At 41.3% G+C, this 27,820-nt stretch overlaps 1 protein-coding gene and 2 pseudogenes across 1 annotated transcript; all 3 read left to right on the forward strand.

The window, feature by feature from the left end:
- Window positions 1-284: 284 nt before the first annotated feature.
- Window positions 285-2,978, forward strand: LOC115982945 (putative pectinesterase/pectinesterase inhibitor 22). The gene is made up of 2 exons (XM_031105707.1): window positions 285-1,233; window positions 2,168-2,978. Exons 1-2 carry the CDS (start codon window positions 285-287, stop codon window positions 2,836-2,838), a joined length of 1,620 nt encoding a protein of 539 aa, XP_030961567.1. The 3' UTR covers window positions 2,839-2,978.
- A 7,949-nt stretch (window positions 2,979-10,927) lies between these two features.
- LOC115982946 lies at window positions 10,928-12,383 on the forward strand (annotated as a pseudogene).
- A 2,563-nt stretch (window positions 12,384-14,946) lies between these two features.
- LOC115980493 lies at window positions 14,947-15,722 on the forward strand (annotated as a pseudogene).
- The last annotated feature ends 12,098 nt before the right edge of the window (window positions 15,723-27,820 follow it).

Genomic DNA, 27,820 nt, shown 5'->3' on the forward strand with positions numbered 1-27,820 from the left:
CAGTAGGAAAAAGGGGAAATCATATTAGAGAAGCTCCCTAGCTATTTGTCCAACATGCTGAAAGTTGGCAGGAATATTAAAAATTGCTCTCAAAAGAAAGCATATGTATAAGAACTTCATGTGGGGTGAAAGTATAAAGAAGACAACTTTGAAACTCAAAAGATTGAACCATTACTTTGAAGGCAAACAATCCCCACGTACCCTCCATCGCTTATAAATATATTATGTTATCTTTCATAAAGACCGTAGACATTAGACAACTCTTTGATTATCATAGCCAAAACATGGCCTTTGTCAGTTTTGTTCTAATATTTCTCATCCTTTTACCTCACCTTGATGCTCTTTCTCATGGATCCTCCTCAAATGTACCAAACCAAACCATGCAAACCATGATGTTACAAGCTTGTTCCAACACTGACAATCAAAATTCATGCCTTTTGAATTTGCAAACCGAGCTCCAAAAAATAGGCCCGGATCAAAAACCCACTTCAGTCTTGAGTGCTGCACTTAGGACTACAATCAATGAAGCAAGACAAGCCATTGAAACCATTACAAAGTTCAATGCTTTGTCTGTCAGTTACCGCGAACAAATAGCGATCGAGGATTGCAAAGAGCTTCTCGATTTCTCAGTCTCTGAATTGGCTTGGTCTTTAGATGAGATGAAGGAGATTCGAGCTGGTGTCAAGAACTTTCACTATGAAGGAAATTTAAAAGCTTGGTTAAGTGCTGCACTAAGTAACCAAGACACATGCCTTGAAGGCTTTGAGGGCACTGATAGACGTCTTGAAAGCTTCATAAAGGGAAGCTTGGTACAAGTTACACAACTTATTGGCAATGTTTTGGCTTTGTACACTCAATTACATAGCTTACCATTTAAACCACCTAGAAATAATACCAAACCAACAAACAAAAGTTCTGATTTTCCAAAATGGATGAGTGAAGGTGATCAAGATCTCCTTAAATCCAATCCACAAGGTATGCATGTAAATACCATAGTGGCAGTGGATGGGAGTGGTCATTATCGTACAATTGCTGAAGCCATTTACGCAGCTCCAAGTTATAGTAATAGGAGGTATGTCATACATGTGAAGAAGGGAGTTTATAAGGAAAACATAGACATGAAGAAGAAGAAAACCAATATTATGCTTGTTGGTGATGGGATGGGACAGACCATTGTAACAGGCAATCGGAATTTCATGCAAGGATGGACTACTTTTCGAACCCCAACTGTTGGTGAGTACCTAGCTATTTTGCCTTTTTATTTAACTTCTTTTTTTTAATGGCCTATGGCAATTGGCACATATGTTACTTCTTTTTTTAATTCTATTAAATTACTCAGTTCATGTCCCAAAAGTTTTTTCACCTTTTCACTTCTAGCATACAAATAACTTTCATTTTGGTTATATGGTTTTATTCTTGCATTAAAATTGCTAAATCCATGTTCCAATTTTTTTTTTTTTTTTTTCACTTTTTCTTTCCTAGCATGCAAGTTAATGACTTTCTTAATTTTGTTAATGGTTTTATGCATGCGATTTGGTCCGTTTATGTTCTTTGTTAATGTTTATAACGTTTTCTTTTTTAGCATGCGATTGAAGAATATAAATTTCTTTATTCCACTTTTTATATTCCGCTTTATACTTTAATTGTGGTCGATGTGTTTGATTTAAAAAAAAAAAAATTAAACTCTGATTATTTTGTAAGAAAAAAAATCATATGACAAGTTATGATTAATAAAGTATAAAGTAGAATACAAAAAGTGCGATAAAAGATTTGTTTTGTAAATAAAAAATATATATTTTAAATAACTTTTTTTTTTTTTTTTAATTTGCAATTCATTGAAAAGAAGGAGAGAAACAGGGGGAATCATCTTTACAGACTAGAGACAAAGCAGGGCCCGGGAAGATTACCCATATTAAAAAAAAAAAAAAAAAAGACAAATTAGAACCTAATGCAAACTTTGCAGCTGTATGACTTTTGGTTTTATGCTTTCCTTAAAATTACTCATTTTGTGTCCCAAAAAGTTTCACCTTTACTTTCTTTGCTTGCTATTGTCTTTCTTTTACTAATTGCTGGTTTTATAATTGCATAAACATTACTCAATTCATGGTCACTTTTCTTTCCTAGCATACAAATGACTTTCTTTTGTTCATGTTATTTATGCTTGTAGCCGTCTCCGGGAAGGGATTTATAGCAAGGGACATGACATTTCGCAACACGGCTGGACCTGAAAATCATCAAGCCGTGGCACTCCGTGTTGATTCGGACCAATCCGCCTTCTACCGGTGCAGCGTGGAAGGCCACCAAGACACCCTCTATGCCCATTCCCTCCGCCAATTTTACCGTGAATGCAACATCTATGGTACCATAGACTTCATTTTTGGCAATGGGGCAGCAGTCCTCCAAAATTGCAAAATATTCACTAGAGTACCAATGCCATTACAAAAGGTTACAATCACGGCCCAAGGTAGAAAAAGTCCACACCAAAGTACTGGGTTTGCAATCCAAGATAGCTATATTTTTGCAACCCAACCCACCTATTTAGGGAGGCCATGGAAGCAATTTTCTAGGACTGTTTATATGAACACTTATATGAGTGGGCTAGTCCAGCCCAGAGGGTGGCTTGAGTGGTATGGGGACTTTGCCTTGAGCACATTGTGGTATGGTGAGTATAGGAACTATGGACCTGGGGCATCACTTCCCGGGCGGATCAAATGGCCCGGTTATCACATCATCCATGATGCTGCCACGGCTGATTACTTCACCGTCGGGCGGTTCATCGACGGGTCATCATGGTTGCCGCATACTGGTATCAGGTTCACGGCGGGATTGAGCAATTAAGTCATTCATATATATTGTTATTTATTCATTTATTTTTGTCAATTGCGCTTATTACATGTTTTTCTAGTGATTAAAAACAATACCCTTAGTTAATGTATGCAGTATCTCTACCATTTCATCAAATTACTAACATATGAAATATGAAGTAGCTTTGTTTTCAATAGTTTTGATGTTAATTTTTGGATAATATATAAAAAGCTAGCGCAACACATTATTAGCACCATGATAACTCTATGAATGCTAAACTGGTATAAGGTATAGAAACCAACCCAATACAATGAACACATGGCCAAACAGAACCTGCTAGAGGATCTTATTTGGGCCTTGAAGGCTTGAACAAACCAATCCAAAAGAGGACAGACCGAGGCTACACATCACGGAGTCTTGAATCTTGATTGATGAATTTTTTTTCTTGGTCTTAATTAGCTCTATAATTAATTATCTATTGCAAAAAGGGGTGAACTAAATGCTATATTCATAACACTTTCACAATATATCTTAAGTAGCCAATTCTTACTAGCTATTATTGATGGACAAAAAAATTATTTCAGTAATGGGTTTAAATTAAAATTAATAACAATTTACCACCAAATTTTTTGTATAAAAATGTTTTAGACGTAACATTTCTTTTTCATTGAAATCCAAATGGTAGATGATATTTAACAAAAAGAAAAAAGGGGTATATAATTTAAAAAAAGAGTGATGTAATCCAATCGATCTAGTTTGGTCTAATTCAGTCCATTTCGGTCCACCTTTGGCCTTTCAGTCCACGCACTCCACTTCGGTTTACATCGGTCCAATTGGCCCCATTCAGTCAATTTTAGTCCACTTCAGTCCATTTTGGTGCACCTAATAAATGGAAAAATACAAGTTTAGGTTAAAACTAAGAGTACCTATTTTAAATCTGAATTTGTTAAAAAAACACTTGTATTATTCCCCTGTGATGCACAGTTTGATAAAAATTCATATGTAAGCTAATTTTTTTAAATAATTAAAAATAACATATTAAATAAATAATAATAATAAAATTATAAAATAAGTAAATAATTTTAATAAAAAATTACTTTAAGTTCTAATTGTTTAGAGTTTAGTCTTTATCAATGTTTATCTATTTTTATATTTTAAAATTATGTTTGTACTTTGTGTTAATTTCTTAATATGAGATGTGGTATGAGTTTGTTCATTCCTATTTGGGATTTTAATCTACACTCTAGCAAGCACAAATAATAATAAAAAAAAGAGTTCTCAATATTGATTTTTTCCTAGTGATAGTATGATTAAAAAAATTAAAACACTCACAAATTAAATACAATAACCAAAACCCAAAATCAAAACATACAAAAATGAGTTCGAAAATTGAGAATTAAAAAAAATTAAAAACTTACCTAAGAGAATCTAGAACTTAAATGGGTATATAAATATAAATATATATATATATATATATATATTTTTTTGCTTCTTTATAGTAAAACATAAGCATAATTATAGGGATGTGGAAAAAAAGTTTTTTTTTTTAAAAAGCATGGGATGTATTGTGTGGAATCTAATTATAGAGATGACTTATTGGTTAAAACGGATTGTATTGAAAAGTCATGGCTGAATAAATATTGTAGGGATGAAGGGCCCAGATATAGGTATTAGGCCGTGGGCCACGCCTGAGGACGTCAAATAGCCCGAAGATAGATAAGTACTAGCGAAGGCATACAGATTAATGGGCCGTGGAAGAGGTCTGGTCACAGTGAGCAAGAGACGTGGTTCGAGGAGAAATACCTCCTCGGCTAAACAAAGAGGAGGCCTAAAGTCTAACCATCCATCAAGAACAGGGCAGCAGGTAATCGTGCTTGGGAGGATAAATATCAGAAAGGGATGAGACAAAAGAGAGTTGGGAAATATCTAAGAAGAAAGCTGCTACCACCGAATTGAATGCTCTGCATTTAACCCCTTAACTACATTAATGTGGAAGTGATATCTGAACAGTAACTTTCAGCCTTACAGCTACCCCAAAGATTTCAGGAAGGTGCTGATGAGATAAGTATTAAGAAGATTAGCAATCTGATCTACACATGGAGGGTTGAGATGAAAGAAGGGGAGGAAATATAAAAGGGAAGAATCCCATTACAAAAAGGGGATCATCAGAAAAACTAGAGAAGAAGGATTGTGCACCCAAGATCTGTAATTTTTGTATAAGTCAAAGAGCGATATATAAGAACAAACCTTTCTCGAACTTGACCGAGGAGAACTTTTTTTGTTCAAAACTGTTTGTTTCATTCTTTCCAATAATAACTAACTTATTGTGATCATTATCTACCTAACTCATTGAAAGTTTAACTTCAAGCCAACTCTCTAACAAATTCATTGTTTTGGGCTTATTAGGCCATTGTCCATCCCTTTGGGTTGTGGAGCAAATTGTGTCCTTACAAATATAATAGGACAAAACTTATGTATAATTACTTTTTTTTTTTTTTTTTTTTTGAGGTTGTCCATCCCTTTGGGTTGTGGAGCAAATTGTGTCCTTACAAATATAATAGGACAAAACTTATGTATAATTACTTCTTTTTTTTTTTTTTTTTTTTGAGGGGGGAGGTATAATTACTTAGGTACTGCATATTAGAATTTTCAATTAAATTCAAACAAATTGTTGTATTGATAATAATATATAGACAATATTATATTTTCTAAGGAGGATTAAAATACAACTTCTTCTCAAAAAAAAAAAAAAACCTATAATAATATATGGGTTTGAATTAATTAATATTGAATTTAATTGGGAAATCTAATGTATTCAATCTAAAGAACTATATCCTCTATCTTGTGTGTGTTTGTTTCTCAAAAAAATATCCATTCTAATATTTGTCAAATAGTATTCAATTTTATGTTTTAATTTATTATGATTGTTCAATAGAATATTGTTAAGGTCACCTCATATTTTTAAGCATATTATGCATTTATACCAAGTTTTCCTATTAAAATAAATTATATGATGTTCATAATATATATATCTTTAGATCTCATTTTTAATAGTTTTCTAGTGTATCGTACAAGTTAGCGACAAGTAAGATATAAAAATGGAGACGTAGTAATAAATTTTGCTACCCTATCATTGGGCCATATCATCTACTTATTTTCAACTTCTTATTTCTCTTTCTAAACTTTTCTTCTCCCTATTTTAATAATTAATTAAAAAAAAATCTTCTTCTTCCTATTAGTCCATACCTTCTGTTAGTTTGTTACACTTCTTCCAACTTTTTTCCTCATCCTTTGCCTTTATCTAGCCACTATTTTCTACTTTACCATTACATTTCCTCCATCATTTCCTCTTTCTTATATTTTGACTCTTCTTCTCCCTATCTTATTTTGTATAAATTTGAAATCATTTCTTCCATCCAATCCATATTTCTCCCACAAAATGTAAGTACTCTCTCTCACTTTCTCCCTATTTTTTTACTTTCTTATAGTGAATTTTTGTTCTTTTTTATAACTCTAATTTAGGTTGATTGGTTTTTATTTTCATTTATTTATTTATTTTTATAGGTGTTTTGGTATTGTGCCTACCAATATTTGAGTAATAAATTATTATAAAATCTATCTTCTATTCCTTTGTTTTCATTTTAATTTTAGTTAAAATAATATTGTAATTTCGTGGTGAGTTTTGATTAATGATAATTTTCTTATTCTTTAAGATATGAGAAAATTTAATAATAAATTTGAAACTTGTAAAGTTTAGTTGTATATTAGGCAAATATAATATACTATAACAGAAGTTATAATGATATATTTGTATTGCATTCTCTGAACATGGCGGTACCTGTCAATAATAGAATATTCCTCACAAAAAATTCAAGTTGCACTAGTCAAATGTCAACCTTAAGTAAAAATGCAAGGATATAATGCATTTCTAATGAACTTTATCTGTGTCAAAGAAAGAGTATGATTAACAAGATAAGCAACCTGGGTTTCATCAATAGCAAAAGGGGAAAAAAAAAATGCAGACACACTAAGATCAACACTCTTTTGAGCAGTAATTTACAAGTCAACATATGATGGAAAGCCACGCAAGAGTCCTAGAAAGCCTTAACCTAATCCTAAATACCTGGCTATTCTTGGAGATAAGAATAACAAGAGTCCTGCTGCTGTGCAGGAGGAGTTGATGCAGAAATCTTAGGAGTTTGAATTCAAATTGCTTCTTATCTTTATCTTTAATTTATCTTATCCTTAGTTTGAATGTTGAAGTAGTTGATTATTTAAATAAATGATGTAGGCAGTAAGCTAATCATTGATGAATTTAGAATTGTCTTGTGATTTGTCTTCCACCCAAAGGAAGTCATTTATCAATTCCAACGTTGTTTCCATCAACTTGGTATCGGAGCATGGCCACCAACAAGGATCGAATTGAAAAACTAGAGTCAGACATGCAAGAGCTAAAGGAGAGTGTATAGAAGATGATGACCGAGTCTCAATATATGGGCTCATCTATACGTGAACTCAAGGAGCTATTGTCTCAATCTCGGGACAAATCAGCTTCTCATTCATCTTCGAAGCCAGAGGAACCAAAGTCGTCAACACACAATGGGGAAAGACTTTCCCAAACATCTGGGGTTAGAAGTGCAGTGAATGATCAACCTTGGCCTACCAAGGTGGACTTTCCACGGTACTCAGGAGATGATCTAACAGTATGGCTCGATCGCGTGATGCAATATTTTGACTACCAAGGAACACGAGAAGAACGTAAAGTGGTCTTGGCTGCTTTTCATTTGGAAGGGGAAGGAAATCAATGGTGGCAGTGGCTAAAGAAGGTGTATCGTAAGGAGAACAAGGTGGTTACTTGGGAAAAATTCAAAAAGGAGTTGTTGGTCTAATTTGGGCCAACCGAGGCAGATGACTTTGATGAAGCTTTGTCCTGAATATGTCAAAATGGGACACTTAAGGAGTACTAACGGGAGTTTGAAAGGCTTGCTAATCGTGTTGATGGTTGGCCATAAAGGCATTGGTGGGGGCATTTATGGGTGGATTGAAGGAAGACATTGCTTCAGAAATTTGAATGCTCAAACCAAAAACACTCTCTGAGGCCATAGAGTTGGCTAGAATCAAGGATGAGAGCATGAACAAGCAATGACGACAAAACAAGGTTGGCAACCCACAAACAAGCTCGACAACCAAGTCAGTACAGGAGACCATTTCTTCTAACACAATTGGGTCAGCGAGGCAAGCAACTGGGATTGGAGGTACTGGATCTAGAGGCACCAGAAAAATTTCTTGGGAAGAAATGCAAAAACGAAGAGAGAAAGGGCTATGCTTTAGTTGCAATGAGAAATACACACCGGGGCATCGCTATGTAGCCTCACAAGCTCTCCTTATTGAAGTCTGTCCACAACAAGAATTCATAGAGGAGTCCTTTAACAAGCTAGAGGAAGGAGTTGTGGAGAATCATGAGGACTATAATGAAGAAGCTCCGCTCATTTCCCTACATGCAATTGCAGGTTGCTCAAGCCCTTGAACCATGCGAGTCAAGGCCAGGATCGAGAAGAGAGAGCTGGTTATCCTTATTGACAGTGGGTTAACTCATAACTTCGTGGATCAAAAGCTAACCCATTCACTTGGATTGGCTGTCACGCCCATTACAAAGTTCAATGTGAAGGTTGCAAATGGAGAAAGCCTAGTCTGCAAAGAAAGGTATGAGCAAGTTTCCATTACTGTCCAAGTATTTAAATTTTCCACTACTTTGTATTCTTTACCACTCAATGGACCAGATTTGGTATTAGGTATACAATGGTTGGAGTTGTTAGGACCAGTAGAGTGTGATTGGAAGAAAATGACAATGAAATTCCTATGGGAAGGTGTGTCATATGTCATCAAATCCTCCTCTGTTAACCCCATTCAGGAGGTGGCAATGCAAAGGTTTAAACGAGATGTGCAAGCTAGTGGGGAGTTATTTGCTATCATGCAGAAGGGTGAAGACCATGTTGGAGGTTCTACTGTTCCAACAGAGATACAACCCTTACTTCAAGAATTTCATCAGGTGTTGGAAGAACCTAGAACACTACCTCCTTCTAGAGAATTTGACCATCGGATTCCATTAAAAGAAGGGACTGCACCAGTCAATGTGAGACCTTACCGCTATGCTCATTTCCAAAAGAATGAAATTGAGCGGCAAGTGAAGGAAATGTTAGCCACAAGATTGATCCGTCCAAGCAACAGTCCATTTTCTTCACCCATCTTATTAGTAAAGAAGAAAGATGGGTCCTGGCGGTTTTGTACTGATTATCGTGATCTAAATATAGTGACAATCAAAGAACAATTTTCGATTCCGACAGTGGATGATATGCTGGATGAGCTTCATGGTGCAATGTATTTTACAAAGTTGGACCTTCATGCAAGTTACCATCAGATTCGTGTTCATCCTGAAGACATTCATAAAACAGCCTTCCGCACTCACAGTGGTCATTACGAATATCTAGTGATGCCTTTTGGGCTTTGTAATGCCCCATCCACTTTTCAAGCTATTATGAATTCCATATTCCAGCCATACTTACGGAAGTTCTTGTTGGTTTTTTTTTATGACATATTGATTTATAGCAAAGGGTGGGAGGAGCATGTAGCACAACTTCAAAAGGTTCTTGAGGTCCTCAACAGCCATCAGTTCTTTATTAAGCCATCCAAATGTGTATTTGGAGCTCGTGAAGTTGAATATTTGGGTCATGTGATCTCACAAGAGGGTGTGCGTGTGGACAATCGGAAAATTGAAGCCATGCAAAGCTGGCCCAAGCCACGAAATGTCACAGAGCTACGTGGGTTTCTTGATCTCACCGGGTATTACCGCAAGTTCGTACGACATTATGGACTTACTGCAGCACCATTGACTGACTTGTTGAAGAAAGGGAACTTTGGTTGGAATTCAAAGGCAGATGAGGCATTTGAAAAACTCAAACGTGCCATGGTGACTACTCCGATGTTGGCTCTACTAGATTTCACAAATGTTTTTATTATTGAAACAGATGCCTCTGACTATGGGATTGGGGCTGAGTTAAGTCAAAAGGGACAATCCATTGCTTATTTAAGCAAGGCATTGGGTCCATCTAGATGGGCATGGTCGATTTATTCTAAGGAGATGTTGGCAATTATGGAAGCAGTCAAGTTGTGGCGACCTTACTTGTTGGGGAGAAAATTTTAGATATGGACTGATAAAAAAAGCTTGAAGTTCCTATTAGAATAGAGAGTGGTTACACCGGAACAACAGAAATGGGTAGCAAAGTTAGTGGGATTCAACTATGAAATTAAGAATCGGCCTGTAAAACCAACGTAGCAGCAGATTCATTGTCAAGGTTGACCGATAGACCGCTACTTGCTGCTATTATTGAGTGCTATGGAGCAAGCCAGCCACAGTTTGATATTTGGGAGGAAATCAAGCAAGCCAACACTGAAGAACCATACTTAATAAAACAACTTCGTATGTTGCAAGAAGCACCAGAGACCATGCCGCACCACAAGCAGCAAGCGGGAATCTTATTCTACAAAAATCGAGCAGTGATTGCACCAACATCTTCACTAAAACAAGTGCTCTTAAGGGAATTTCATGATTCGAAAATGGCGGGTCATTCTGGAGTGTTAAGAACCTATAGAAGATTGTCACAAAATTTCTATTGGGAAGCCATGAAGCAAGATGTTCGGGTTTATGTGGCAACATGTGACGTGTGCCAAAGAAACAAGAGTGATTCACGTTCACCCGCCAACCTACTCCAACCATTCAAGCCCTCGAAGATTGTCAGATTTTAGCTGACTTGAACGTGGATTTTTTGTCAAACTCTTCCTAAACTATCAATTCTACAGACAGTTTAAACAGCTCGCAAGCTGAGGATTTGCGGACATTGCTTAGTGCTGCCTTTAACAAACCAAGAAACATGTTCTGATGGCCTTCAAGTGGTAGCATCAGACCCTAGTGTTACAAATAGTGTATTAGACCATCTCTCTAATGGGACTATGCTTTATAGCATATCTCTTGCACTTTGTAAGCATGGTTAGGTTCTTGAGACAAAGAGAGAAAGATTACTAGCAGAAAGGAAGCTCATATTTTTCGATGTGGAAAATGCCAAATACAATCTTTTTCCAAGAATGTCAAGCCCTGATGAAGAAACTAATGAGTCTATAACTGGGAGAAAGCTGTTTCAAACAATTCCAGGCAATGTATTAGTATGCCAAAGGGTGGTAGTGAACCAAGATGGTAGTGGAAACTTCACCACTATCAACGATGCTGTGGCTGCTGCTCCAAACAATACTGGTACTAGCAATGGATATACTTTGTGATTTATGTGATAGCTGAGGTTTACAGTGAGTATATTTCCATTGCTAAGAACAAGCAAAATTTGATGATGATTGGGGATGGTATCAACCGGACTGTGATCACAGGCAGTCACAGTGTGGCAGACGAATGGGCTACATTCAAATCCGCAACATTTGGTAAGCTAATTAAATTGCAACTTTAGACGTTCTGTGTTTGTATGTATATTTTAATTTCTTTCATGTTGAGACTCAAAGAAACAACTTAATTTAGTAATATAAATTACTTTATAGTTGGGAAACCACATGCTCCCTTTTTCTTGAGTCAAATTAATTCAAACTTTCAATCTTAAGTTACATTAGGAAGCAACTATAGAATTAATCATCTAAGTCATACTCTTAAGTAGTTAATTATTCACTAAAGATTTCATAGGAAACTATATGATACCAACCTCTTTTCTTACGAACAAATATTACAGCAATAAAAAATCTTTGATGATATATACATACATACACAGTAGTCTGAACCAAAATACTGCTTGTGATGATCTATAATTTTATGGGCTATAATTTCTATTACAGCTGTGGTCGGGCAAGGATTTGTTGCTGTGAACATGACCTTTCGTAACACAGCAGGAGCAATCAAGGCCCAAGCAGTGGCAGTCCGAAATGGGGCAGACCTGTCCACATTTTATCGCTGTAGTTTTGAAGGCTACCAAGACACATTGTACACGCATTCTCTAAGGCAGTTTTATAGAGAATGTGATATTTATGGCATAGTTGATTTTATATTTGGCAATGCAGCGGTTGATTTCCAAGATTGCAATGTTTATCCACGACTTCCATTGCAAGGACAATTCAATGCTATTATTGCGCAAGGCAAAACAGATCCAAATCAAAATACACGCACTTCCATACATAATTGTAGCATTAGGCCAGCTAATGACTTAGCCTCTAGTAATGGAACTACAAAAACATACCTAGGGAGGCCATGGAAGGAGTATTCAAGAACAGTTTATATGCAATCTTTTATGAATAGCCTAATTGACCCCTTAGGTTGGCTTGAATGGAGTAGGACTTTTGCCCTTAGTACATTATATTATGCAGAATATAATAACACAGGACCAGGATCAAACACTAGTAACCGGGTTACATGGCCTGGTTACCATGTCATAAATGTGACAGATGCAATTAATTTCACTGTGTCCAAATTTATACTAGGAGATGCATGGTTGCCAGCAACTGGAATGCCTTACGCTGGTGGTTTGCTATAAATTGCATATTGAGATTTGTTAATGTATGAAAGAACCTCAATAATATAACATTATGTCCTGAATTTGCATGGTGATTTTTTCAAACAAGCATAATCTTGTTTTGAATGTTAAGGGTTTGAACTTTCACCATAGTCTTTCAATATTTATTATTTTCTTCATTTTTGGTGGAGACTATTTTAAATCAATAAGTCCTTTTATGTGAGTTCTAGTTAGCTCAATTGGTAAAATCTTTGATGTTGAATAAGAGATCTGAGGTTCAATTCCTACTTACATAAAAAACTAATTGGTATATTGGTTTGATGATAAAGAGTTATTATTAAGAACGGACGTCATAAGTTAAAATCTCTTAAAAAAAGAGGGGGGGGGGGGTCCTTTTCATACTTTAACCCAAGTGTATTTAGGGAGGCCAATGAAACAATATTCTAGGATTGTTTCATATGAACACTGATATGAATGGTCTAGTCTAGCCCAGAAAGTGGCTTAAGTGATATGGGAACTTTACCTTGAGCACATTGTGATATGGTCAGTAATAGTAGAGGAACTATGGGCCTGGGCCATTGCCTTTTAGGTGGATCAAGTGGTCGAGTTATCACATTTTTCAGGGTGCTACCTCAACTCATTTATTCACAGATGGGCTATCAAATTATCCACAGGTACTGTGAACAAGTATCACGATGGGTTTGATCAATTATATATCGCATATGTTAGATTATGTTATCCTTGGGCCCAAACTCAATTGAGCCTACTCTCTCCAAAAAAAAAAATTCTTGACTCCACCTATATATATATATATATAGAGGCATCCTATACATTGTGCATTATTCATAACATTTAGTTTCAACATTGTATTAGAGCTTTGGCTCTAACAAAAATTTTCACTTCTTTTCCTAGGACTGTGTCTTTGTTGTCGTTCAAACGTTATTAAAATAAGCAATATAGCATTCTTTTAGTGCGTACAATATGTACAATATATGAGAGAAAAATAAAAAAATAAGTTAATTAAACAGGCAAGAAAATAAATTAATAATAACAGAAAATTTAATTTAGTGATGAATTCGAACTTAAGTTATGTTTAATATCCAACTCAACTCACTTAAAGCCCTATTAAAAAGCCAATAAACCATGGCTAAAAAGTAAAAACTATTTAACATAAAGTAGTATGCGTTTAGGAATTATTGATTTTTTTTTTTTTTTTTACTTTGTCTATTTTTTTTATATTTATTTTACAAATAAACTAGCTTTTAACTTTTTTTTTTTTTTGAAATAAACTAGTTTTTTAATTTTTTTTTAATAATAACATAAAATTTAATTTAGTGATAAATTCAAACTTCAGTTATGTTTAAGATAAAATTAAATGAACAATTCTGAATTTTTAATATCCAACTTAACTCACTTAAAGCCCTAGTAAAAAGCCAATAAACTATGGCCAAAAAGTAAAAACTTGTTAACACAAAGAAGTACTAAGCATTTAGGAATTATTGAATTTTTTTTTTTTTAACTTTTTACTTAGTCTTTTTTTTTTTTTTTTTTTTTAATTTTGCAAATAAACTAACTTTTAACTTTTTTGAAATAAACTAGTTTTTAATTTTTTTTTCACATCTAACATAAAAATTACTAGAAATTATATCTTTTGATATATATTATGCAAATAAATTAAGAAAATAAAATAAACAATTCTCAAACGGACATACAAGGATGGGTAGAGTAGATTCGATTCTGCAACATTTGTAAGATACATTGGAAATTTGGGTGATATTCTATTTTTTTTTATTGATATTATTTTCAAAGAAAATCACTGTCTTTCACAAGTCAATTAACACTCGAACAGTAGTATTTGTTACGAGAATAAAATACACAACATTCACAACCTAAATGTTTGATGAAATTGATGAGAAAGAGGGAGAGATTTTTATCTGTGTGTTATTCTCTAAAACACCACATGTTAAAAAAAAACTTTCGTCACTTACACAAATGAGCCTTCACTCGTTTTATATAGGCAATCAAAGAGTATGAAGCCAAAAGGGGTTTGCCAAGAGTATGAAGCCAAGAGATATAACTTTTTAGCAATGGACACAACTCTTTGGTAATTGACTAGACTGGGCCCACTATTGGGCATACTCTATTTGGGCTTGGTTCTGCCCAATATTTTTAACATTTTTCATGTTGAAACCCAAAGAAACAATTTTTTTTTTTTTTTTTTTTTAAAATGTGGAAACAACTTAATTTAGTATAATATAAATTACATTAAGTTGGGAAACCATATGCTCCTTAATAATAATACTTTATTTAACATAATTTAAAGTCTCTTATGGTTGAATAAGAGATTTGGAGTATAATCCCCACCTACATTAAAAATTGATTAGTATTTTGGTCAGATAATAAAGAACTATTGTCAGGAGTGAACGTCATTGGTTGAAACTCTCTAAAACAAAATTTCAACCTTAGGTAAGGTGACATTAGGGAGGAACTCTATTATATGAACCACGTTTGCCCTATGTTTCCTCTAAAAGAACTCATATTTTAGTATTAAGCCATAGTTGTCTTAATTTCAACTAAAGATTTCATGGAAACTGTTGGTGGTGATATAGCCATCTCTCTTCTTCTGAGCAATTTTGTAAGGTAATTTTTGAATAAAAATGTACAGCTTATATGATGATCTATAATTCTATGTATTATAATTTCTTTTGCAACTGCAGATGGTGAAGGATTTGTTGCAATGGACATAACCTTTTGTAACATAGCCGGGTCAATCAAGGAGCAAGTTGTGTCAGTCTGAAATGGGGCCAATTTTGTCCACATCTTATAGCTGTAGTTTTGAAGGCTACCAAGATACATTATATGCCTATTCTCAAAGGCAATTTTATAGAGAATGTGATATTTATGGTACAATTACTTTTATATTTTGGCAATGCAGAGGTAGTTTTCCAAGATTGCAACATTTATCTACAACTTCCATTGCATGGCCAGTACAATGTGCTATCACTACGAAAGGTAGAACAGACCCACAACAAACTACTGGGACTTCAATACATCATTGTAACATTAGGCTAGCTGAGGACTTAGATGGAACAGAAACATACCTAGGGAGACCATGGAAGGAATATTCAAGAACTGTAATTACATGCATTCTTTTATGGATAGCCTAATCCACCCTTTGGGTTGGCATCCATGGAATGACAGTGACTATGCCCTTAGTGACAATTGACAGAGTTACATGGCCTGGTTACCATATCATAAATTAATGAAGATGCTGCAAATGAGTTTATTGCGTCCAATTTTATACAAGGAGATGAATGGTTGTCTACGACAGGAGTGCCTTACACGGGTGGTTTACAATAAACTTCACATTGTGATCCATCTCCATGTTTATTGCATCTCTCTCTCTCATAATTAATGTTTCAACATTACGATGAAATGATTAAGTTTAAACTTTTGGGAAATTAATAATTTACCAATTGATAAGGGTTTTTTCTTTTAAAGTTACTATGAGCAGGGACAAGCTACATGCATGGGTGGGGGGCATGGCCCCAGAAAATTTTGAAAATTTTGTTAGCATATATATACATGATGTCAATTAGAAAATTTCAAATCTTAGTCTAAAAAAATAGAAAAATTAAAATAACTAAGAAAAATATTCTTAATTTTCAACTTTGTGCTTTATGGTCCTTATTATTATTATTTTGAGAGAGTTTCAATCTATGGTGTTTGTTCTTGATGATAGCTTTTTGTTATCAGACCAAGACACTAGTCGATTTTTGGTGTAGGTAGGAATTGAACCCTAAATCTCATTAATTTTATTAAGCAATTTAATTATCAATTAACCACTGTCATCTTATTTAAATGTTAAGTTGCTATCATCTAATTAATTCCATATAAACCGGTTCATACCATGTTGTATACTCTTTAATTAGTCATTGATCTTACCTTGCAACATCTCTATATCAAGTAATTATAGGGAGTGTGTAATCATTTGGGAGTGGCCCCATTAGTGTTTCTTTGTTAGGTGCGTGATGAAAATGGACACACTGGATTTGTATGTGTCCTTTATGAGTTGAAAGGAGGCTCAGTTTGTTTTGACAATAATGTTTTCTAGAAAATGAGTCATTTTTCAAAAAATGTTTTCTATAAAACTGTGGTTGCACGATTTTCTTGGCCCAAATCCTAATGATCAGGCTTTGTCCCAAGACGCAACCCACAATGAATGTTCGTAGAGAATGGGTGAAAGAACTTGGCTTCAGTGAGCCTGTACGGTCGCATGCATGGATAAGGTGGATGCAGAAGATAAAAGACACGGGGAAGATTTCTCAAGTCTCCTTATATTCCTTTTATCTTTGGGTCTTCATCCAGTTTTTCCGTCCCCTTCTTTGGGGGACTGTATTACATTATATAGCTCTCCTTCTTTCATCTAAACCTTACACCTGTTGATCATCTAAGCACCCACTTGAGCGCCTGTCCCATCAGCCGCCCTCACCACTCCCTTTGTGAGTTGCAGAGGCCAAGGCGGTACTGTTCAGGGGTCTTTTCCTCATTAATGCGGCCAAGAGGTTGGTTGGGGCGCAATTAATGTGGTGGTAGCTTTTCGAGGGATATTTTGGATTTTATTCATTTTATATGTCTGGAGGGTGAACTGAGTTGGTTGGGGATGGCTCTTGGTCTGGGCTTCGTGGTATCCGAGGAGGAGTTTCTCCTCGGATAGGCTTCTTGGGCGTTGCTGGGATTAACGCTTCATGTGTGGCCTCTCCTCGGAAAGGAAGCTCCTCGGAGGGGCCTGGATTTGGAGTGGCCCATTATTTTTGGGCCGGGCCCCACAATAGCCCCTCAAAACTCCGGTTTTTATCTCCTTCCGAGGAGAAAAGCGGGGTTTTGATGTTAATGAGTGGATAGGGATAAGGAGGACCTGGGGCGCGTGTGCAGATCGTGACCTTTGACGTGCCACAATTTTCGAGGCGTGGCCATTAATTTCTGGAGGCGTTATGTTCCCTTCATCCAACGGTGCGGCGCGGATCGAACGACCATCGTTCATTCGCGTATTTTTAGGCAGGAGTGATTTCCTCTCTCTCCTCCTGACTATATAAGGTGTCAGGGGGGGGGTTCAGTTCCTTCTTTTATCTGCTTTTCATAAACCTCAAAGGACTCCAGAGATCTACAGCGAAACCCAGAGACATACAAGCACTTGCGCCCTTTACGCCGCCGTGACCATTTTCTGCGAAACGTCTCGTTTACGAGTGATTTCCAGGCATCCCATCAAGCGTTTTGTGAAGGTACCAGTACATTTCGCTCATCTCGTCGTTTCAATTCTCTCCTCGGACCCTTCTTTTCTGCTCAATCTTTACTTTCGTTTCCCAGTCCAGTTCAGATGGGTAGGTTCGAGAAACTAGTAAATACTCCGGCCGCTATGGAGGTCTTTAGGGCTAAATACCGCATCCCCCCGGGGGTTGGGCTGCGGTACTGTCCTCTTGAAGGAATAGTGACAGATAAACGTCTGGGAGAAGTTGTCATCCCCATGATTGCTTTCATAGAGGGAGGGATGACACTTCCCATGCGTAGGATTACCAGGGAATACTTGTTCAACCATAGGTTGGCGCCGCAACAGTGTGCCCCAAATATGTTCAAGATATTAGGCTGTGTAGATGTCCTAGATGAGCGGATGAACCTAGGCCTTACTTGGCACGATGTGGCCTATCTGTACGAGTGTCACCGCCTCGGGGATGAGGGGTATTATCTTAAATCCCGGAACGAGGACGTTAGGTTGATCTCTTGTCTCCCGGTATCCAATAAGACCGTGAAGAATGACTTCCTCATTGCTTCTGGGGAGTGGTTCGACGGTATTCATTGTCCAACTCGGGCAGGAAACCCAGGTGCGGCGTCCTTTGGGATCGGTCCTTGTTGGGAGAGGAATTAGTGTTGAGGGTTTATTTTTACTGCTTTCCTTATAACTGGTAGATTTCTTGAACTAACCCCACTCTTCTTGGTTGTTTGCAGATAAATCTCACGTAGCTCCTCGGCTTAGCCTTGTGAACGTGCCAGCGTTGAACTACCTTCTTAGGTCGGAGATTTACGTTTCCGAGGACGGACAATTGCGTGCGGCTCATCTAGTTTTGGGCTATCAACCTTTAAGCAGCTCTTTCCAGGCGATCGGTCACGCTATAAGGGCCGGCAGTCCGAGGCTGGCCAGGATTGACGTGTCCAAGGACGGGTTCCTAGCCGACCACGATTTACCGCCAGTTGTGTTGCCCGGTGTTAGAAATCCCTACTTGGCAGAGCAGTTACCTCCGCCAGACGAGCCTGGCGTTGCCGTTCAAGTTGAAGAAGAAGCTGAGTCGTCTCGTCTTTCTCTTGAGGAAGAGATAGACGAGTTCCATTTTGAGGAGGAAGTCCAGCAATCCCCCTTAGCGGAATTTTCCGATCCCGAAGGAGAGCGGGATCGACATTCGGCAGTTGGCGCTCCTTCCCTTGTTATCTGCTCGGACGATACTTCGGACGAAGAGACGGAGCCCATGGCAGGAAAGGGAAAATCTCTGAAGGAGCTGTTGGGTTCCAGAGGGAAAGGCCAATCATCGAAGGGACCACCTCCACCACAAGCCAAGGCCCTTCCTCCCGTGGTCCCTCAAGGAACTTTGGAAACTGGTCTCAAGGTCAATCCGGACCTGAAGAAGAAGAGACCGGTTGACACCCCTGAGGAGGGTGAGGTGGCTGCTCAGCCCACCAAGCAGCAGAAGACTGCTCGGGCTCCAAGGAGCAGAAGGGGCAATTCCTCGGAGAGTAGGGACGAGGAGAGCCTTGCGGATGTACGGGTTACTCCGCGTGTATGGAGCCCCAAATTGGAGTTAGAGGGGGTCGCAATCCCTTACAATGCCTCGATCAGAGAGTACAACCGCGGCCGAGCTGGGTACGTGGCTGAGGCCTTAGAGCAGCCCCTGCTCCTTCCTCGGGACATGGAGGCTTACAGGCGTTTCTCTCAGTCCGAGATCTTCCTATCCCTTAAAAGGGATCTCGCAATGGTAAGTGATCCTTCTACTGTTTCATTAACTCTTTTGACCTCGTTAGATATTTTTAAAGCATTTCGGTTTTGTCTGCAGATTACTCAGCAGGTATTTGTGGCTGAGGAATTCTGCCGAAGTGAACGTAATCGGACTGAGGCCGAGATCCAGGCTCGGACAGAGGTGGAGAAGACCTTGGGGTCCCTTAGGCACGATCACCTTATACTCACGAACGAGTTCAAGGAGTCGGAGCACCGGCGCAAGAGTGCAGAATCTGGTCTGAAGAGCGCCGAGACTCAGGCGGAGGACCAGCGCAAGGAGCTATACTCGACGCAGCTCAACCTTGTCACCGAGAAGCAGGCAGTGCAGGATCTCAAAACTGCCTTGCAAAAGGTCGAGGATGAACTGAGAAGGGTCAAAGAGGAGGCTCAGTTGATCCGAAAGGCTATAGAGGCTGAGAAGAATGCTGCTCGCCAGCTTGGGGCTGAGGAGACGGAGGCCAGGCTATCAGAGGAGGTCCCCGAGGTGTGCAGGGATTACTGCAATATCTCCTGGGCTCATGCTCTCGATGCTGCAGGAGTTCCTGCGGATTCGGCACTAAGACTGCCCGAGAACATCTTCTACCCTCAGGAGATCCGAGCGAATCCTGATGGTGCCCAAGTGACTTCAGAGCAGGATTTGGCGGCGCCTGATACCGCCCTTGTGCCTGAGATAACGAAGAGTCCCACCGTAGACTCAGTCGTTGAGGCTCCTCCTCCTCAGCCCGAGCAGAAGGAAGATCCCCCTGTTGAGGCTTAGTCTTTTAGGCTTTCGTTTTTTTTTGTACTCTTTTTTTTTTATGAGAGCCGTCCTGTTTTTCCATTTTTTGTAAGGACCTCTCTTTCCAGTGTACTCGAAATATTAATCTGGAATGTTAGTTTGGCTCTCTATGGATGTATGCCAGTAGCGTTTTACTTTAAATACTTGCAATGATGCAGATATGGTTCTCGATGGATGTGTGCAGCGCATAGAAATGATTTCCTTTAAGCGATAATCTCCCGACCTGACACAAGTAATAGTTTCCCCTAAGTCTGTGGTCCGAAGAGCCATGCAGGACCTAGGTTCTGTTTAGAACTTACGCGATTTTTCTTTTCCGTACTTGGTTTCCCCATAGGCTTGAGTCCGAGGACCATGCAAGACCTTGGTTCTGTCCAAGACCTTACGCGATTTTTCTGTCCAATAGACTTACGCGATTTTTTTCTTTTCCGTACTTGGTTTCCCCATAGGCTTGAGTCCGAGGACCATGCAAGACCTTGGTTCTGTCCAAGACTTACGCGATTTTTCTTTTCCGTACTTGGTTTCCCCATAGGCTTGAGTCCGAGGACCATGCAAGACCTTGGTTCTGTCCAAGACTTACGCGATTTTTCTTTTCGTACTTGGTTTCCCATAGGCTTGAGTCCGAGGACCATGCAAGACCTTGGTTCTGTCCAAGACTTACGCGATTTTTCTTTTCTGTACTTGGTTTCCCCATAGGCTTGAGTCCGAGGACCATGCAAGACCTTGGTTCTGTCCAAGACTTACGCGATTTTTCTTTTCGTACTTGGTTTCCCCATAGGCTTGAGTCCGAGGACCATGCAAGACCTTGGTGGACGCGATTTTTCTTTGACTTGGTTTCCCCATAGGCTTGAGTCCGAGGACCATGCAAGACCTTGGTTCTGTCCAAGACTTACGCGATTTTTCTTTTCCGTACTTGGTTTCCCCATAGGCTTGAGTCCGAGGACCATGCAAGACCTTGGTTCTGTCCAAGACTTACGCGATTTTTCTTTCCGTACTTGGTTTCCCCATAGGCTTGAGTCCGAGGACCATGCAAGACCTTGGTTCTGTCCAAGACTTACGCGATTTTTCTTTTCCGTACTTGGTTTCCCCATAGGCTTGAGTCCGAGGACCATGCAAGACCTTGGTTCTGTCCAAGACTTACGCGATTTTTCTTTTCCGTACTTGGTTTCCCCATAGGCTTGAGTCCGAGGACCATGCAAGACCTTGGTTCTGTCCAAGACTTACGCGATTTTTCTTTTCGTACTTGGTTTCCCCATAGGCTTGAGTCCGAGGACCATGCAAGACCTTGGTTCTGTCCAAGACTTACGCGATTTTTCTTTTCGTACTTGGTTTCCCCATAGGCTTGAGTCCGAGGACCATGCAAGACCTTGGTTCTGTCCAAGACTTACGCGATTTTTCTTTTCCGTACTTGGTTTCCCCATAGGCTTGAGTCCGAGGACCATGCAAGACCTTGGTTCTGTCCAAGACTTACGCGATTTTTCTTTTCGTACTTGGTTTCCCCATAGGCTTGAGTCCGAGGACCATGCAAGACCTTGGTTCTGTCCAAGACTTACGCGATTTTTCTTTTCTGTACTTGGTTTCCCCATAGGCTTGAGTCCGAGGACCATGCAAGACCTTGGTTCTGTCCAAGACTTACGCGATTTTTCTTTTCCGTACTTGGTTTCCCCATAGGCTTGAGTCCGAGGACCATGCAAGACCTTGGTTCTGTCCAAGACTTACGCGATTTTTCTTTTCGTACTTGGTTTCCCCATAGGCTTGAGTCCGAGGACCATGCAAGACCTTGGTTCTGTCCAAGACTTACGCGATTTTTCTTTTCGTACTTGGTTTCCCCATAGGCTTGAGTCCGAGGACCATGCAAGACCTTGGTTCTGTCCAAGACTTACGCGATTTTTCTTTTCCGTACTTGGTTTCCCCATAGGCTTGAGTCCGAGGACCATGCAAGACCTTGGTTCTGTCCAAGACTTACGAGGTCTTTTTAAGTGTTAATTTCCCCTAAGTCTGTGGTCCAAGGAGCCATACAGGACTTAGGTTCTGTTTAAGATTCATAAGAATTGTCATGCAGATCAGCAAGAAGTGGATAGCCAATGAACAATATGTGGGCGAAGCCATTTTCATTAATAATAATATCTTCTGAGGTTATTTACATTCCATGGTCGAGGCACAGCTTTTTCGTCCAAATCTTCTAGATAGTAGGCGCCTATTCCAGCTACGGATGTTATACGGTACGGTCCTTCCCAATTGGGCCCCAACTTGCCCCAAGAGGGGTTTTTTGCTCTGCCAAGGACCTTCCTCATCACGAGATCGCCGGGACCGAGGGGTCGTAGCTTGACATTGGCATCGTATCCCTGTCTCAGCTTTTGGTGATAATAGGCCATATGAATCGTTGCTTTTTCCCTTCTTTCCTCGGCTAAGTCTAGATTTCTTTCCAACAACTCATCGTTACCGTCCGGAGTAAACGAAGCAGATCTCAGCGTAGGAAAGTTGTTCTCAATTGGGAGTACAGCCTCTGCCCCATAAGTCAATGAAAAGGGGGTCTCACCGGTTGACCGCCGTGGCGTTGTCCGATAGGTCCATAGAACGTGCGGGAGCTCTTCTATCCATCTTCCCTTTGCCTCATCTAGCCTTTTCTTTAGTCCGTTCACTATGACCTTGTTCACGGCCTCCACCTGCCCATTTCCCTGGGGATATGCAGGGGTGGAATATCGGTTAATGATTCCAAGCTCGTGACAGTACTTTCTAAAGCTTTTACTGTCGAATTGAAGACCATTGTCGGAAATGAGTGTACGCGGGATTCCGAAGCGGGTGATAATGTTCTTCCAGATGAATTTCTGGGCATCCACGTCCCTAATGTTGGCCAAAGGCTCAGCCTCCACCCATTTAGTGAAGTAATCGGTCCCGACTATGATGTATCGCTTGTTCCCCGCGGCTTTAGGAAAAGGTCCGACAATATCGAGACCCCACTGCGCGAACGGCCACGGGCTAGAGAGGGGGTTGAGAACCCCTCCGGGTTGGTGAATATTCGGAGCAAATCTCTGGCACTGATCGCACTTCTTGGCGTACTCCTGGGCCTCCCTTTGCATGTTCGGCCACCAGTATCCTTGGGTGAGTGCCCTATGCGCCAGCGACCTTCCTCCGGTGTGACTTCCACAAGTTCCTTCATGCAACTCCTCAAGCAGAGACTCGGACTCTTCTGGATGTACACAGAGTAGGTACGGTCCAGAATAGGAGCGCCGATATAATTGGTGGTCCTCGGATAGCCAGAACCGAGGAGCATTCCTCCGTATCTTATCGGCTTCCAGCTTTTCTTCCGGCAAGACGTCACTCTGAAGGAAGTTCTTTATGGGATCCATCCAGCAGTGACTCTTTCTGATCTGATGGACTCTGGCCGGATTTCCGCTGATAGGGCTTGCCCGGGCTAAGTCTTCAACCAGGATCATTCGCGGCAGATTGTGTGCTGAGGACGTGGCGAGTGTGGCCAGCGAGTCTGCATGGGTGTTTACACTCCTGGAGATGTGCGTCAGATTGAAAGATTCAAAATTCGTCTGTAGCCGCTTGACTTGTCCCAGATACTCTTGCATCCTGGTATCTCGAGCTTCCAGCTCACCCATCACTTGTCCGACCACTAGTCTGGAGTCCGAGAATGCTTCTATTACTGTGCCGCCCAATCTGTGAACCATCGTCATCCCTTGAAGTAAGGCTTCGTATTCGGCTTCATTGTTCGTGGCCGAGAACCCGAGCCTCAAAGATTTTTCAATAGCAGCACCGTCCGGGGATATTATAACTATCCCAACTCCTGACCCTCTTTGGTTAGCCGCCCCATCCACGTAGACCTTCCATGGCCTGGTCTCGACTGCTGAAATCACGCCAACCGACTTCTCATCCAATGCTTTCTTCTCAGTCATTGTTTCTAAAGAGGGCTCAGCAAACTCTGCCACCAAGTCCGCGAGGACCTGTCCCTTGACGGAGGATCTGGGCATATATTTGATGTCAAAGGCTCCCAGGAGCGCACTCCACATGACGATCCTGCCTGTATAGTCAGCGCTGCGAAGAACTGCTCGAAGGGGAAGCTGAGTTAAAACGATGACCGTATGCGCCTGAAAGTAATGAGGGAGCTTACGGGTCGCATGCACTATCGCCAGGATTGCCTTTTCCAAAGGAAGGTACCGTACCTCGGCTTCGTGCAATGATTTGCTCACATAGTAAACCGGCCGCTGCACCCCATTGTCGTCCCGTATCAGCACCAAGCTCACAGCATGGGGAGCTACGGCAATATATGCAAACAACACCTCATCTGCCTCAGGGCTGGACATGATGGGTGGTCGAGACAGGTAGTCCTTAAGCTGCTGGAAAGCCTGAGCGCAATCCTCCGACCATTCAAACCCTTTCCATTTGTTTATCAGGAGGTAAAAAGGCCGACATCGATCCGCCGATCTTGATATGAACCGGTTTAGTGCTGCAATCATGCCAGTGAGCTGCTGCACTTCCTTCGGATTCCGAGGAACCTGTAGGCTGTTAATGGCTTTGATCTGGTCGGGACTTACTTCTATTCCCCTGTGAGTGACCATGTACCCTAAGAATTTCCCAGACCCGACCCCAAATGAGCATTTGGAAGCATTCAGCCGCAACCGGTGCTTTCTTAAGATAGCGAAGATCGCTCCGAGGTCACTCACGTGCTCGGAAACCCTTTTGCTCTTCACAACCATGTCGTCTATATAAATCTCAATGATCTTGCCCAGCTGTGGCTCGAACATCCGAGTCATCATCCTTTGATATGTTGAGCCTGCGTTCTTCAGCCCAAACGGCATCACCTTATAATGATAGTTTCCGATGGGCGTCATGAAAGCCGTTTTTTCTTGGTCGTCAGGCGCAAGGGGTATCTGATGATAGCCTTGAAAGGCGTCCAGGAAGCTCATTCGAGGGTGGCCCACGGTTGCATCCACCAATCGGTCGATTCGGGGTAGGGGGAATGGGTCTTTCGGGCACGCCTTGTTCAGGTTCGTGAAGTCCACACAGACCCTCCACTTCCCTGTCTTCTTTCTTACCACCACTGTGTTCGCCAACCATTCGGGGTAAAAGACCTCTTTGATAGCCCCCGCCCTTTTTAATTTCGCCACCTCGTCCCTTACGGCACTGGCGTGTTCCTTCGAAGGACGTCGAGGCGGCTGTTTCTTTGGAGTTGAAGAGGGGTTAACGTTCAGGTGGTGACAAATAAAGCTGGGATCAACTCCCGGGGCGTCGTAGGCGTCCCACGCGAACACATCGACATTCTCTCTGAGAAATCCGACCAACTCCTCTTTTTCCTGGGAAGGTAATTCAGAGCCGACCTGAAAGAACTTCTCAGGGTCGTCATTGACAGCAATCCTATCCAGACCTTCGCACCTTATCTCCTCGGCCAGCCCCTCGCCTTGGCTCGCCGAGGGAGTTGGTTGCTATAAGCTCTCCGGGACCGAGGACTTGATTGGGGGCTGATGTAAAACGGCGGCCACCATACACTTCCTAGCCATGGCTTGATCTCCTCGGAGCTCTTCCACTTGTCCTCGGGAGGGGTATTTCACTTTTTGGTGAAGTGTGGAGGTCACGGCCTCCAGGGCATGGATCCACGGCCTTGCCATTATCGCAGTGTAAGGCGAATAAGCGTCAACCACAATAAAATTTACCTCCACTATCTCCGCTCCAGTCTGTACGGGCAGTCGGATCTGCCCTTTTGGCGTGACCATCCTTCCCTCAAAACTGAGAAGAGGGGAGTCATAAGCGGCCAAATCTTCTGGCTTCAGGTTCAGCCCCTTGTATAGGTCGGGGTACATTATCTCTACCGTGCTTCCCGAATCCACCATCACCCTCTTCACGTCGAAGCCCCCGATCCTCAGCGTGACCACCAAGGTATCATCGTGGGGTTGAATAGTTCCTCTCTTATCTTCGTCCGAGAAACCCCGTACCAGAGAGCTTCCCTTTCTTGACCTTTTGGGCTCTCCTTGCCTACCCTCAGGGGGGAACCGATCAACAACTAACACCCTGGGAGTGGGTGGCCCCGTCCTTCCTGGTGCAGCGAGGATGACATGTATCGTCCCGGTGGGGGGTCCCAAGGACACGTCCTTTCGGGGCTCTTGTGTTGTTTGGCCGGGATGGCCACTTGACGGGTGCAGTAGGTGACGTAGCTTTCCTTCTCGGACCAACTGATCTAGGTGATTCCATAGATTCCTGCAGTCCTCAGTAGTATGCCCATGATCCTGATGATAGTGGCAGTACAGGTTCCGGTTACGCCTGGAAGAGTCTCCGGCCATCTTTCCTGGCCACCTGAAGTAGGGCTCATTCCGTACTTTCTCCAACACTTGTTGTACTGGCTCCCTGAATATGGCATTCACTACCTGCGGGTTGCTCTGGCCCGCCTGTCGCGAAAAATCTCTCCTCGGCTGACCAGGATTGTGCCGTTCCGACCTGAAGTCGTTTGCTTTGGGGGGGATAACTTTATCCTTACCCCTCCCTTGCAGTTGATCTTCCTCCACTCTTTTGTACTTGTTAATCCTATCCCTCAGCTGATCGATGTTGGCAACCGGTTTACCAGTGAGGGATTTCCTCAAGCCATGGTCGGTGGGGAGCCCGCTCTTGAACGTGCTGATAGCGACCGCATCATGGTTGTCATCCAGGTCGTTGTACACCTCCCAGTATCTGTCCGAGTATGCTTTCAGAGTCTCTCCCTCGTGCATGGACAAGGACAGTAGCGAACCGAGGGGCCTGGGGACTCTGGTGCTGGTGATGAAGCGGGTGCAGAAATCCCGAGTGAGCTGCTTGTATGAGCTTACGGAATTTGCCTTTAGGCCATTGAACCACCTCATCGCCATTGATCCCAGGCTGGATGGGAAGATTTTACACATCAGGGCCTCATCTTTCGAGTAGATCGCCATCTTTTGGTTAAACTGGCTCACATGCTCTACCGGGTCCGTTCGACCGCTATAGATGGTGAATGTCGGCTGGTTGAACCGTCGAGGCAGCTTAGCCCCTTCAATTCTATACGTGAAGGGGGATCTTGAGACCTGGTCCAACGCCTTCTTCATGGCATCGTTTCCCGAGCCCCTGCTGGATGTGCTCTCATACTTCCGCACGTGGCGCGGTTCCTTTACGTAGGAAAAGGTTTCACTTGGGGGGGTCCTTGACCTCCGTCGGTAACTCACATCCTCCGCATTAGAGGACCCGTCTGAGTCTGAAGGAGATCGTTTTCGCTGGGTTCGTCGCAACTTTCTCTTCAGATCATCTATCTCTCTCTGCATGTCCTGGTGACTCTTTCGCCTCTGGGAAGCGTGGCTTCCTATCTGAGTGTGACTCTGGCTTGTCCGGATAGTTTGCACACTTCCCTCACGATCTCCCCTGTGGCCTGGGTTGACGGGGTTATTCTGCCTCGGGGACTTGACGGGTTGTGTCCGTTGGGAGTCGGCCTGGTGAGGATTCCCCTGGTGCGGATTTAGTTCTGCCATGCTTGACCGTTGCGCCTGCTGATGCCCTAGTTCTCCCCACAGACGGCGCCAATTGTGGTTGCACGATTTTCTTGGCCCAAATTCTAATGATCAGGCTTTGACCCAAGGCGCAACCCACAATGAATGTTCGTAGAGAATGGGTGAAAGAACTTGGCTTCAGTGAGCCTGTACG

The sequence above is a fragment of the Quercus lobata genome, chromosome 3 (genome assembly GCF_001633185.2).
Source record: "Quercus lobata isolate SW786 chromosome 3, ValleyOak3.0 Primary Assembly, whole genome shotgun sequence".
Taxonomy (NCBI): domain Eukaryota; kingdom Viridiplantae; phylum Streptophyta; class Magnoliopsida; order Fagales; family Fagaceae; genus Quercus; species Quercus lobata.

Coding starts and splice junctions, on each gene's coding strand:
- LOC115982945 (XM_031105707.1), top strand. CDS start 285: ATGGCCTTTGTCAGTTTTGTTCTAATATTTCTCATCCTTTTACCTCAC. Junction 1,234..2,167: donor TTTTCGAACCCCAACTGTTG/GTGAGTACCTAG, acceptor TTATGCTTGTAG/CCGTCTCCGGGAAGGGATTT.